At 58.1% G+C, this 13,001-nt stretch overlaps 2 protein-coding genes across 8 annotated transcripts in view; one reads left to right on the forward strand and one right to left on the reverse strand.

Annotated features, from left to right (window-relative positions):
- Positions 1–150: 150 nt before the first annotated feature.
- On the forward strand, positions 151–9,255 carry SNN (stannin). Of its 2 annotated transcripts, XM_036826589.1 has the most exons (3): positions 152–306; positions 7,166–7,268; positions 7,496–9,255. In XM_036826589.1, the coding sequence occupies exon 3, from the start codon at positions 7,587–7,589 to the stop codon at positions 7,848–7,850; it is 264 nt and encodes an 87-aa protein (XP_036682484.1). In that variant the 5' UTR covers positions 152–306; positions 7,166–7,268; positions 7,496–7,586; the 3' UTR covers positions 7,851–9,255. The 2 variants fall into 2 exon arrangements, with proteins under 2 accessions (XP_036682483.1, XP_036682484.1); XM_036826588.1 differs by lacking the exon at positions 7,166–7,268 and having other exon boundaries at positions 151–306.
- Positions 9,256–10,641: 1,386 nt separating this feature from the next.
- Positions 10,642–13,001, reverse strand: part of TXNDC11 (thioredoxin domain containing 11) — a 64,731-nt gene continuing 62,371 nt past the window's right edge. For all 6 annotated transcript variants that reach the window (XM_036826582.1, XM_036826581.1, XM_036826586.1 and 3 more), the window contains one exon: positions 10,642–11,399. In XM_036826582.1, the coding sequence (XP_036682477.1) occupies positions 10,757–11,399 (643 nt within the window). In that variant the 3' untranslated portion in view covers positions 10,642–10,756. The remainder of the gene's footprint in view (positions 11,400–13,001) is intronic.

The following is a 13,001-nucleotide window of genomic DNA, read 5'->3' on the forward strand; positions in this document are numbered from 1 at the left end:
GTTCTGCCAGCTGCGCTCAGCCCCCGCCCCGCGCGCACGTGACCCCGCCCCGGCCCGCCCCGCCCAGCCGTCCCAGCGCGGGCTCCCATTGGCTGTTCTAGGAGGGCCCCGCCCCCGTCCGGAGCGGAGCCGGAGATACCCCGCCCGCCGCAGAGAGGGGCTCCTGCGTCCGGACTGTGCGCTGCGGCCGGACCGGGCTGGCTGGCTGGCTGGCGGCTGGCTGGCTGGCGGGCGGGCGGGCGGAGCCGGGCCCGCGGGGCTGCGGGACGATCGGGGCGATCGGGCCGGGCTGCGGGCGGCGCCATGGTGAGAGGGGTCGGGCGGGCCGGGCGCTCGGGCCCGGCGGGGGCCTGCAGGAGGGGAAGGGGCCGCCCCGGATGGGGTGGGGGCGCGCGCGGGGGGGGGGGTCCTCTGCGGCGGGGGAGGGGCAGCCCGGGCGGGGGCGCGGCTCGGGGGGAGGGTCTGTTCCGGGGGGCCGCGCCCGCGGGCGGGGGTTCTTTGTCCGCTGCGCTGCGGCGAGATCGGGACAAAGGAGGCGGCGGGGGGCGGCGGCGGCTTTGCAGCGAGCTGGTGTCCCCCCCAACCCAGTGCATGCCCCTCACCGCGGCCCGCAGTTCTGCGCCCCAGGCCGGCCGCTGGTCTCCTCCGGACACTTAGGGATTTTTAAAAATAACAGGAGGCGGGGATCCTGGCAACCTCCAGAGTGGTCAGGAGGGCTGCAGGGGGTAGGGGTGGGGGTCCTGGCGACGTCTGGCGCCCATTTCGCAGGTGGGGAAACTGAGGACGGGCTGCGGCGTTTGGTGCCCGGTTCCGTCGGTGGTGACTGTGCGGCGTGGGCATGACTGAGTCTCGTAGTCCCCCGTCCCCTAAGCTTCCTCCGCGCCAAGTCAAGCCGACTGGAGTTGCCTCTCCAGCTGTCGTTTCCCCTCCAGCTGTCGCCCCCTGGGCCGAGCTCCTTCCTCCCTCCAGCCTCGCTTAGCTCTTTGGTAGAGTCGGGGAGACGACGGAGTCGCCTGGCAGGGTTAAATGAGAGGGTGCGTGGAGCGCGCCTGGCACTGCGCCTGCACGTCGCCCGCGCTTGGCACGCGGGAGCTGCCAGGGCGCTTATCATCCCTGTGTCCCCAGCATAGAGCCGTCCACCCCAGTCACCCAGACTCTTCGGGTGGGGGCGGACTGGGGTTCACTTGTCCACCTTGGCCCCTCAGGCAAGGGAGCGAGGAGGCGGGGGTCAAATAATATGACATTTTAGTGTCACAGTTGAAATCCCAGATTCTGGATCCAGGCTACCTGGGTTTGAATCCCTGCGCAGTTACTTTTGGGCTGTGTGACCTTGGGCAATTGATTTAACTTTTCTGAGCCACAGATTCTTTATCTGCAAAGCGGGCATAGTAATAACTCTAGGGTTGTTTTGATGCTGAAAGGAGATTATCTGTGTGAAGTGTTCAGCCCAGTGTCTGGCACATAGTAATTATTGCCAACTTTTGCCAGGCGTCTACTGTTATTACCAAAGTTGTTTGGCAAGTGAGCTGAGCCTGGGGCAGCCTGTGAGAATAGCCAGTGGCTGATTCACAGGGTGGGGGCACAGGAGACTCGCACGGACCTTGGGGCAGTCCCTGGGGTTCTGCCTGCGCCAGCTTCCTCTTCTGCACAGGGGAACCTGGGGGGTGCTGGTGCGAGTTTCCTCTCCGGGAGGACCGTGGTGTAATGGGTGGGTGGTGAGGGTGAGGTGACACTGGCCACAGAGCTGGGCACAGCCCAATGATTGTCAGTCTCTCATCCGCATCCCCACTGTTCTTGCCCTGGCTTTTGGAGGGCAGGGGCCTGTGTGATGCTTCCTTGGGTCCCAGTGCCTGCTCAGGCCTGGCACAGAGCAGATATGCCACCTGCCCCCTTGTCATGCCCCGTCCTCCCCACAGTCCTATGTTTCTAATCAGAAACTGGGCAGGAAATGTTTCCGGTTTGTGAAGTGGGGTCCCCCGAAGAGCCTGGTTTGCTGGCACACCTGATAGATGGCTTTGTTGAGGGAAGGGGCATGGCTTCACCCCTGCGGAGGTGGTGGGTCCCCTGTAAGCAGGGCAGCCCCAGAAGGTGGAGGCTGCAGGGGGGGAGGGGTGGCAAGCTGGTGTCCAGCTGGGCTGGGTGACACTCATGATGTGCCCAGTTAAGCAAGAAGGTGGCAGCGTGTCCCTGAGGAAGGCGCTATTTGTGGCACTGGGCCTGGACCAGGCCCTGTACCCTCCTGGGAGCAGGTCCTTCGGGGGGAGTGAGGGGCGACCCTGTGACACCCAGGAAGGTGTGGTGCCTGGTGACACACAAACCTGGTGGCCCCATAGCCCTTCTGTTTTCACATTTCTTATCACTTCTCAGCCTCCCCACAACCTGGCTGCTGAGGTCAAGGCCTCTTTCCCATTTTGCAGGCTGAGAAACTGAGGCCATTAGGAGCAGCTTGCTTGGCTGGGTCACAACAGCTAATGATAGTGGAGGGATGGTGTGGGGCAAAGGAGGGGACTCTTATCTGCTCTGCTGCTGGCTGGGCTCCACTGGGCCTTGAGTGTGTGAAGGGACCTGTGGAGTGGGGTTAAGGCTTCATTTTGGGGTCCCCTGAAGAGGCAGGGGTAACTAGAACCCAACCCAACATTGGGGAAGACCTAAGCCGTGGGCCTCCGAGGGCAGCAGGACAGTGGGGGATGCCTGCCCTCAGCTTGCTGGTGGCCGATGCAGGGTCTGTCCTCTGAACCCATCGGTGGTTGGGGGTGGGACAGGGGGCGAGGTCAGAGGGGTGGTGTCAGCAGACGCTGGGCTTTAGAGCTTGTTGAATCCGTCTGAGGGAGGTGGGAGCTCCGAGGGAGGTGGGAGCGGGAGGGCGGAGGGAGGGTGGAGGATTGGCACTGTGTGTCTGGGGGGTCCAGATGGCCTTGGGCTTCCAGTGCCAGCTTTCGTCCTGACTGACGGAGCTGGCAAGGAGATGCTACAGAGGTTGGGGGAGCATGGCCCGTCGCCCACCCCTAGAGTGCCCGGAGACTACAGTCCTCGGCTGTGCTCTAGCTCCCAGGCTGGCCTGACCCTCTGCACTTAGAAGACCCCTCCCTTTATTCTGCTGGGCCCCACTTCTGGGTCCCATCCTCCTTTATTCTGTCCAAGTTCACTCTTGGACGATCCATTCAAGCTCTCCACGCCTTAGTTTCCTCACCTGTGAAACTTGGATGGTAACGGTGAGCAGCGCTAGCCACGGGCTTGTTGGGAGGAGTAGATGATGGCATGGAATAAGTGTTAACTGCTTTGGTGATTGTTCTAAGGGGGTCCAGGTTTCCCACGTGCCATCCTGGGCGTCTACCTAGCCCAAGCTGTGGTCCTCCGCGTCCCGCCCTGTGTGCTTTCCTGGATCAGGGTGAGGGGTCAGCTGACTTGCAGGAGACATCTTAGCTTGGAGGGGCAGGAGGGAGGCCCTGAAGAGAGGAAGCAAGGGGTGGGGTACAGCCCAGGCCAAGAGGGTTCAGAGGGAACTGGCTGGCCGCCCTCATGCTTCAGGTTCCTCTGGGATCTGCATCTCAGTGGCATCTTCCCTCCCCTCCCCTCCCCTCCCCTCCCCACAGCTCGTGCGGTGACAGCTGCCCCTCCGTGGGCTTGGGCCAGGCCTGCCTGGGACCCACTTGCACACGTGGCTCCTGCCCCCATGCTCAGCCTGCAGCCTGTCCTTCCACGCAGGCTGCCAGCTCCCTTGAGGGGACCCGTGGTGGCTTCAAGATTTGGGGGCATTCAGGGGTGGGGGCTGCCAACCGTGATCCCCATGCAAGCAAGGTCTCCTCTGATTACTGCCTCCCCGGGCTTGGAGTGGGCGGTCAGCAGACATTCATTGAGCACCTGCTGTGTGCTGGTAATAGGGCTGGGGATCCAGCAGTGGGCAAGATGGACAGTGCCCTCCTACAGGCTCAGCGTCCACTGCGGGAAGGAGACGGCAGCCAGGGAAACACCTTCCCTGACCCAAGAGAATTTCACGTGGCAGAGTGCCAGGAAACAAGAGGAAGTAGTACGAGACGATGGCCAGTGGGGGTGGGCTGCGTCTGGAGCCTGGGTGATCTGGGAAGGCAGCCCCCAAGAGGCACCTTCTGAGGAAGTCCCGTCTGATGGGAAGGAACCAGTCACGGGACACTCAGGGAAGAACACTCCAGGCAGAAGGAACAGAAAGTGCAGAGGGCTTGAGGTGGGGGGCGGAAGGGTGTGAAGAAGCTGGGGAAACAGGGAATTTGGATTCTCTGCTGGTACCAGGGAGGGTTCTGAGCAGGGGATGACATGATCAGAGTTTTTAAAAGATAGGTTCTCAGGAAATACTTGCTGAGTGAAGGAACAAACACATTCAAGGGAGGGCCAGGGACCGCAGGCAAGGCATGACTGTGGCCTGGTCACCTGGCTCTGCCCGCTCCTCCTGACCTGGGGCGGGGGCAGCAGACAGGGTTTTGAGGTCACTGCTCCTCTCAGAGGGTCCTTGGAGCTGGGGCTACCGCTGCCTCAGTTTGCTGGTTGGTTGTTGGTCCCGGGACCGCTTGTTCCGCCCCCCCACCCCCACCCCAGCACTCCGAGGCACTTCCTGGGCTCCTCAGCTGGTTTGGCCCCTGGGGTCGCCCCTCCCCAGGTCTTGCTGCCATTGTTTGATTTCCCTCTTCCTGCCCCTAAACCACCCCCCTGCTCCCCAAACACACACACTTCCCCTTCTGCATTGACACTGACTTGCCTTCCTGTCAGGAACCCAGGGGGAGGGCAGGCACCCCAGCAGGCGCTGGACACAAGAGCCAGTGGAGAGGGTGAGGCGGGGAGGGACGGGCAGCCAGGTGTGCTCCCGAGCGGGACAAGAGCACAGGGGTTGGGGCAGGTTCACCCAGCTGCAGCCAGCAGGCTCTCTGGGGGTTGGGGGGAATCACCTGCTCCATGTGAAGGCCCAAGAGGACAGGCTGAGCAGAGCTGTGGGAGCTGATGGTGGCAGGGGAGAGGCCAGAGGCCTCTGGGTGGGCACAGAAGTGTGCAGGGCCACTCACGGAGCACACGGCCCAACAGGGGAGGCAGGTGCCAACCCGATGGCTCTGACACAGAAGCCAGGCTTGCACGTTGAGGCTGGTGCCCTGGAGGGAGGGTAGGAGGGAGTGCAGCCACAGGACGAAGAGGACTTCCTGGGCCGCGGGGTCAGGAAGGCTCCCCGCCTGAGCTGGAGTTAATAACCAGGGCAGCCTCCACATGTTGATGTTTGTCTGGGGTCTTTGGGGAGCTGTCCCATGCCATGTGACAGGTTTACCAGCATCCCTGGTCTCCATCCACTTGATACCAGTAGCACCCACACACACACTAGCTGTTATAATCAAAAATGTCTCCAGACGTTGCCACATGTCCCCTGGGGGGCACGGCTGCCCCCACTTGAGAACCACTGCACAAGGGTAAGGGGAGCAGAGCATTTGGGCAGAGGGACCTGGCTGGGCAAAGGTCTGGAGGCAGGAAGGAGCGTGGGGTCAGCGGGAGAGGAGCAGGGGTGGAGAAGCTTCGTCAGGTCTCGTAGGTCACTGCAGGGACTAGGGGTCTTTCCTCTGAGTGACAGGGGCACTGGCTGCAGTGGCCCCCACAGGTGGACCAGGGAGCCTGTTGAGAGTGATGGCAGCGGCTTGACCCTGGGGGCAGTAAGAAGGGGGCAGACGCCAGGGATGTCGCCCCCTCCTGACTAGGACCCCTCTGCACAGATGGGCGTGGGAGCAGGGCAGTTCTGGTGGTCTGTAGGGTTTTCTCAGGGCCCGGTCCCCGGACAGACTCACGGGCGTTGACTTAGCTGCCTTTGCCCTTCAGGCAAACCTGGCCCTGGGGTGGGGGTGGAGGGCTCCCTGGTGTGGATAAGAATCATTTCTAATTAAGCTGTCATTGCTCCAGGAGGGCAGGTTCCATCCTGTCTGGAGGGAAAACCTGCTTCCAGTGATGTCTACCTGCACTGATGTCTGTCTTCTCCAAAAAAAAAAACAGATTCAGACAGCTGAGCATCGACTCTGCCCCCACTGTGCCCAGGCGTCGCAGGCATCCTCGTAACCACCTGGGTGTTAGTTACTATTATTTGCTCCGTTTACGGTCAGGCAGGAGAAATTTTTAAAGTGCAAGGTCGGTCTTGGGACCCAGGGGAGCCACCACCTCCAACCTCAGTGGGTTGTTGCTGCCTGGGCCTTGGGGCACGTACACCCCCTCCCCGCCCCCACCCAAACCAGCTGATCTCCAGCTGCAGCCACCGGCGGCTCCCTCGGCTCCTCGCACTTGCCAGCGGTCCCTCCTGCCTTCAGAGCCTTAGCAGACGGTGTTCCCCTGCCGGGAACGCTCTTCAGGGGCTGGCTTTCCCGCACATGCACATCTCGGCATCAGCATCACTTCCCTGAGTTTCGCCTGCCCCGCCCAGTTTAGCGTCGTGGCATCTGGTCCCCTATGTTCCCAGCATTGCATTCCTGCATTTGTAGCGACAGGTGTTTGGCATATTGACCCGTTTGTGGTCTGGCTCCTGCACCAAGACGCCGGCAGAGGCTGGTCTGTCCCGCTCTCCCCTGCCCTCAAAGTTTTTCCGGAGCCAGGTCAGCTACAGCTTCTTTGTGGGCAAAGGCTGTTGTCGGCTGCACTCTCTCACAGGTGTTCCAGAAGACTCTTTGAGCTATATATGTCCCCTGTTCACGAGAGGGGCTGATGTCATTTCCCTGCTTTTGAATCCCTCATCTCTGGCTGTCTTGAAGCACTTTCTTTTTTTTTCTTTTTTTTTTAATTTATTTTTGGCTGCATCGGGTCTTCGTTGCCACGCACAGGCTTTCTCTAGTTGCGGCGAGCAGGGGCTACTCTTCAGTGCGGTGCACGGGCTTCTCATCGCGGTGGCTTCTCATGTTGCGGAGCATGGGCTCTAGGCGCACGGGCTTCAGTAGTTGTGGCTCACAGGCCCTAGAGCGCAGGCTCAGTAGTTGTGGCGCACAGGCTTAGTTGCTCCGCGGCATGTGGGATCTTCCCGGACCAGGGCTCGAACCCGTGTCCCCTGCATTGGCAGGCGGATTCTTAACCACTGCGCCACCAGGGAAGTCCCTGAAGCACTTTCAATCTGTGAGCAGTTACTGAACACCTAGTGGTGCTGGAGTTCTAAAACATTCACCTTAAAGAGACCCTCTTTCAGCCTCTGCTGCAGTGGTGACGGAGGTCTCGGGTGCCCCCTCTCCTGCCTGTCAGGTTCGTGCTGAGTGAGGATGACTGCCTGTCTGGTAGCAGAGACACTGAAGGTATTAAATGGAAGTGGCTGGGGTGAGCGAGGGGAACACTGGTGGCATCATGAACAAAAAAACCCAGCAAATGCCAACCAGCCTGTTTCTCACTAGGATGAGGGCAGGACGGTCAGGCTTAAGAACTGATTAAAAATAGATCCCATGGAAGAGCAAGCCCGAGCGTGTGGGCTGTCAGGGTCCCCGGCGGACTCCCCGGTGTAGCCTCATCTTGCTCTTTCTTTCAGGGCTCTCGTGTCCAGCCTGGGTTCCAGCCTCGCTGAGCCGTCCCCACCAAGACCTTCCTGCAGAGGGGTCCCCTCCGCTCAAGCGCTAACCATGTCCATCATGGACCACAGCCCCACCACCGGTGTGGTCACGGTCATCGTCATCCTCATCGCCATCGCTGCCCTGGGGGCCTTGATCCTGGGCTGCTGGTGCTACCTGCGGCTGCAGCGCATCAGCCAGTCGGAGGACGAGGAGAGCATCGTGGGGGATGGCGAGACCAAGGAGCCCTTCCTGCTGGTGCAGTACTCGGCCAAGGGACCGTGCGTGGAGAGAAAGGCCAAGCTGACCCCCAACGGCCCTGAAGTCCACGGCTGAGCCGGGATGCGGAGGCTCCTGGGCCTGTCCGCCACCAGCCGAGAGGCGCAGTAGGGACGAAACCACAGACGTGCTGCCATCTGAGAGGAAGGGTTAGACGCTTGCTGGCATGGCCTCGCCGGGCTTCGTCATCGCATGCACCGACTCCTGGGGTCCCGGCGGCCCTGAGCCAGGGCTCAGTGGCACTGGGCAACCCCTCAGCCTCCTGGTAGGACTGCCCATTGCAGGCAGTGGGCAGGCCTGACCTTGCTGGGGCTCACGGCCCCACGGCGCTTTTGTTACTTGAATGTTTAGCTGAGCCTGTTTTCGATGGAGCTACTACTGTAATGCGTGAACTCACAAGCCTGTGAACTGTAAATAGGCCCCAGAAGCACGTGCTTAAGCCTCTTTTGCTGATTTTTTAAAAATATAGAGCACATGGGACTGTCCGTACTAACGCTGAGTCAAGGCGGGAGGGAGGGTCTTAGACTTGTAAGGCCCACATTGCACTTGGCAGGGGCCTCAGATACACGTGTGTATGTAGAGGACGTGACACGTCGGCTTTAAGTCTCGCAGCTGACCCGTTGGGGTGCTTTGGCGATTTCTGCTTCGTGAGCAATGAATGGGAGCGGCAGCACATCCCGCCCCCTCCTGCTCTAGGTAGATGAGGTTGTTAAATGCCAGTTCCTGTTGCTGGTGGAGTGATTGCAAGGAAGCTACTGCAGCTGCTTGGGAGCCGGTGAAGGACGAGTCGGGGCACGAGGCCCGAGTCCCGAGGCTGCCAGGTGTCCTAGTGGCAGAGCAGTTTCTGGCCCCCATGGTCTTGAGCATGCTGAGCACCCTGCCCCCCACCCAGCTTTACTGAGCACAGGCTTCGCTAGAGACACCAGAGCCGCGGTGGCTACCTGTATCCCAAAACCCAGTTGGCCCAGGAAGGAGAGAACATTGTGCTTTTTGTTTGTTGTTGTATTTAATATTTTCCGCACTGGAGGGGGCGGCAGGGGGCGCTTGGTTTCTTCCCCCCGCCCTTTTCACAAATTCGCTTCCTTTCCTCCCAGATTCCCACCCACCTGCTGGGTCCTGGATTTCATTTTCCTCAGTGGGCCACCTAGAAGGAGGGTCCCCTGACCTTGCTCTAAGAGCGCCAAGTGTCACTTCTTGTGTGCCTCTGCACACAGGAGCCCCCAGCAGCCTGTGCTTAGTGGGCGCCCAGGGGAGGCGGCTGGGGGGAGAGTTGAGTTTCAGGTTCAGGATTTGGTTTTCACAAAGGTGAGGCGTTTGGTGGCTCTTGGTCAGGCCAGTGATTCCCACCCCGCCCCTCCGAGATGTCCCTTGTGTGTACTTCAGTGAACTTGCTTAGGTTTTTAATCCCACCACTGTAAGCACACCCTAAGCTATCATGATTAAAATGTGACTTTTGTCTGCATCCTCGGGAATAAACTGGAGGCCAGCCCCGGGTGAGCTGGGGAGCGCTGGCCCTCAGCACTTGAGCCGCCTTGCCAGCAGCATGGGCAGGGAGCTCCCGGGTGGCCAGGGGCTGCCCCCGATTCCCAGCTCCCCCCTCAAAGCTCTGGCCTCCTGGTCAGGCGGAAGGCGGCTCCTCTGGCCTCATCCAAATCTCCTCTAAAAAGCATGTTGAACTAATCAACTTTCTAGAACCCCTAGGAGGGAGCTTAAGGAACACTTCTTTTAGCGGCGTACCCCTAACTTAACGGTCAAACATTAAGGTATAGCTTGGGGGGAGGGGAGGAGTAGCTAGTTAGGCCATTTGAGCTGAAGGCAGGATTGAGACAGCACACGTGGGCTACTAAGGAATCCTTAGAAGGCGGCCGGGCTTTAGTACAGGGGAGGATATGCCTTTGGCCCCCACCTGGGGATGGCCAAGCATGAGTCAGGCTGGAGACCAGCAGAAGGCCCTGTAAGCAGCACACAGGGTGTGGGCGGGAGGAGGGGTCAGAAGTTCTAAAGGGGTCAACTGGAAGGTCAGGGAGGTGTATTTCCTAATGAAGGACATAAGAAAAATGGGGCAGGTGTAGGGGTGTTCGATCCATTCCCCTCACGTTTCAGAACTTCAGGCTTTCTACCTCTACTTTCTGCAGCCGGCAGCCTGCACCTAAGGCTGTCTTTCCTTTACCCAAGTAACTGAGGAGCTCCGGGGACTTGCATTTTTCAGTCCCTGAGCCTGACCCTGACAATGACCATTGCTTGACTGTCAAACTCGCCCTGAGCTTCTTACTGTGCCGGTGCAGTTTCAGTTTTGAAAAGATGAAGCATCACTTTCTCCTCAGTTTCACTCCTGGAGGTTCCTCATCCCACGACATCTGTGCCATTTGCATCAGGCCCAGCAGCACGGCGTCAGTGCCGGGTGAGGGTCACGGGCATGGTGGGGCACTAGTGGGGTCTCTGGAGGCAAGTGGAAGTGCCTGCAGAACTGGTGACCAACCACATAACAGCTCTCACTGTTCTTGGTCAACAGCTACTTTTTTTAGCATAGACACCAGAGCCACACACTCAAATGGCTTAGTTAAGTTATGACCTCTCATTGAATTCTTTCTGAATAGCCCAACTGTTGCGTCCAAGTTTCCTGACTAGTCAGTCAGGACATCAGCCTTTCATTCTGCATGTCATCGCAGAAGCAACAGCAGGGGGATGGGGAGGGAACGCCGACACTGAGCCACTAAAATATGGACTAACTTTTCAGACCAGTCTTCAAGTGGACTGTGCTACTGTTTCTGTCTCAAAGCTACCAAGTTTGTGCAATAAGTGGAGGGGATGTCACCCCTGTTCAATAAAAGCTGAACGACATTCAAGCTGATTTTCTAGACCACTGAGAAAATCTTTATTTACAATAAATTTCAATAAAATTTGCATAAATATATTCGCAATGTACAGTCTTCACCTCTGATTTCTTCGTGTCATTTTCAAAGTTAGTCTGTCCTGTTCTCGGTGCTCCTTTCAGAGGCCAGCGTGGAGCTGACGTTGGAAGGCGGAGGGGTGCTGGCTGGTAGCCGGGGGGCGCCCGAGGGCTTGCGGTAGTCCGATCGCGCCTCGTCCGGGGGAGCACGGCCTTCGGCCCCGTCCCTGCCCTCCAGTTTCTGCTCCATGGTGGCCACGAGGATCTTGAGCCAGGTGTTCTCGGTGAGGAGGTTCTCCGAGGCATCGGCCAGCTCCTGGAGCTGGCGGGCCACCTCCTCAAGCTGCCGGCTCTTCTGCTCGTGCAGGGCCTGCAGCTGCTCGCTGTGCCGCTGGAGCAGGCTGTGCTGCCTCTCCAGCGTGTGCTGCCGCCGCCGCAGCTGCTGCTCGTCCCTGCGCGTGCTCGAGAGCCGGGCCTCCACCTGCCCCTGCGCCTGCTGCAGGGCGCTGATCTCCGCCCTCAGCTTCTGGATCTCCCTCTCCAGATGGGAGATGTGCCCCTGCTGCAGGACGGCCTCTCTCTGAAGACACTCTTTGGTAGGAGGGTTAACCGAGTTCTGGGGGGCAGAAGCAGGGTCTGAGTGATGCAAAATGAACCTCAGCAGATTTGGAAGGGTGATGGGAAGGTCTTCGGGGTATTTCACACTTAGGTCCTTTCTGGAGAGAAAGGGAAAGGAGTCAAAGATAAGAGAGTCACACCAACATTCTTAGTCCAAAACCAGACTGCCGCCGAAGGTCAAGCTGCTTATTTCCTACCAAAAGGAAGTCAGCACGGAAAATGTCATCTGGCAAAAAATTTTCTACAAAGCTGAGGATGTCCCATATGCTGCTTCTGTAATTAAGGTGGTTTATCTCAAAGGTGTGTCTGTTCCTGAGGACAAAGAGCTCAGTTTCTGTTCACAACCTTCCAAGAAAGATAACTCAGGGCAGAGGGGCCTCCGTGTGCTCTCAGATGCCCAGTGGCGTGTGAGGAAGGGTGTCCGGGGGCAGGACTGCCACCCATGTCACTATTGTGGCCATCGACAATGCTTGGCGAGATGGGAAAAACCTCCAACACTCAGCCTGGCTCTTCAGCAAGCATTTATTACACACTATCCAAGGCAAGAGTTCTCAACTGGGGTAACTGTACCCTCCCTTCCCCAGGGGACACTGGGCAACATCTGGAGACACATTTTATTGTCACGATGGTGGAGGTGTTACTGGAGCCCCACCCTTGACAAACAGACCAAGGGGCTCTGAGGAATTAAGGTTGCCGGGCCCTGAGAGCAGAGAATAAGGAAGGAGGGTGACATATGAAGGGGATTTTCCCCAAAGCTTTGCTGCAAGTCCTGATGTACAAAATTCCTTTTTAGAACTTGTCATCCAATTGTCTTGATGACCAAAATTTCTACCACAGATACATTTACCTGTGTATACACCACCTGGCTGCAATAAATCCAAACCAGCAGCTTTAGCATGAGGGGGGGCAGACACCATCCAGTATTAAAGGAGTGGAGGTGAAGGGCACGACTCCAGGGCCCACCCGCCTCCGGGGCCTCACAGGACTCCTCTGTGGCCTGCACTGCTTTGTCTGTAAAGGGGGGCATATGAGTCTCATCTACCCCCAGAGGACTGCTGTAAGGACTGCATGAGTTACCTGAAGGCTCAGGGAATGTTAGCTTGAAAAAAAAAAAAACCACCACCACATGGTTCCTTAGAGAAACTAACCAGAAATCCCTCATTAAGAGCTTGCACACCCTCTCCACACACAAAGCCAGTGGCCAAACACCTAAGAAAAGACAAAAGGTGTTCTATCAAAGGGTAGCCCTTTCCCCATGAAATAAAAATCACAGGGAAATTAAAATCAGATATGTCCCATTTTATACGTTTATGGAAACTTTCAGGTAAATGGAATAATTTTTAAACTTTGGGGGTAAGTATATAACCATGCCTTCCTTTAAAGCATAGTTTTCTTAACATGTAAGCTTTCTCCAAGTGCGGCCTCCCAGCCATTCAACTGACAACTAAGAACATCCTGGCCCCTGTGAAGTGCGGGTGAGGACGGACAAGCAGAGGCTGGATCCACCCCTAAGTTCTGCAACACAACCTGCTCTTCTAGACAGAGCAAATGTGCATCATCCCCAGCAAAGAGCTTAGTGTGCGTATCTGGAGACATTTACAGGACAGAAAATGATACCGGTAAACGTGCTATTTTAGAGTTTCTGGAGCAATCTCCATGAACCTACCTGATGGGTGTGCTAAAATGCTTTCAAACTTCTT

This window comes from Balaenoptera musculus, chromosome 15 (genome assembly GCF_009873245.2).
Source record: "Balaenoptera musculus isolate JJ_BM4_2016_0621 chromosome 15, mBalMus1.pri.v3, whole genome shotgun sequence".
NCBI lineage: Eukaryota > Metazoa > Chordata > Mammalia > Artiodactyla > Balaenopteridae > Balaenoptera > Balaenoptera musculus.

Bases quoted from the DNA above. Each gene is read 5' to 3' on its own strand.
- SNN (XM_036826588.1), top strand. From the start codon at position 7,587: ATGTCCATCATGGACCACAGCCCCACCACCGGTGTGGTCACGGTCATC.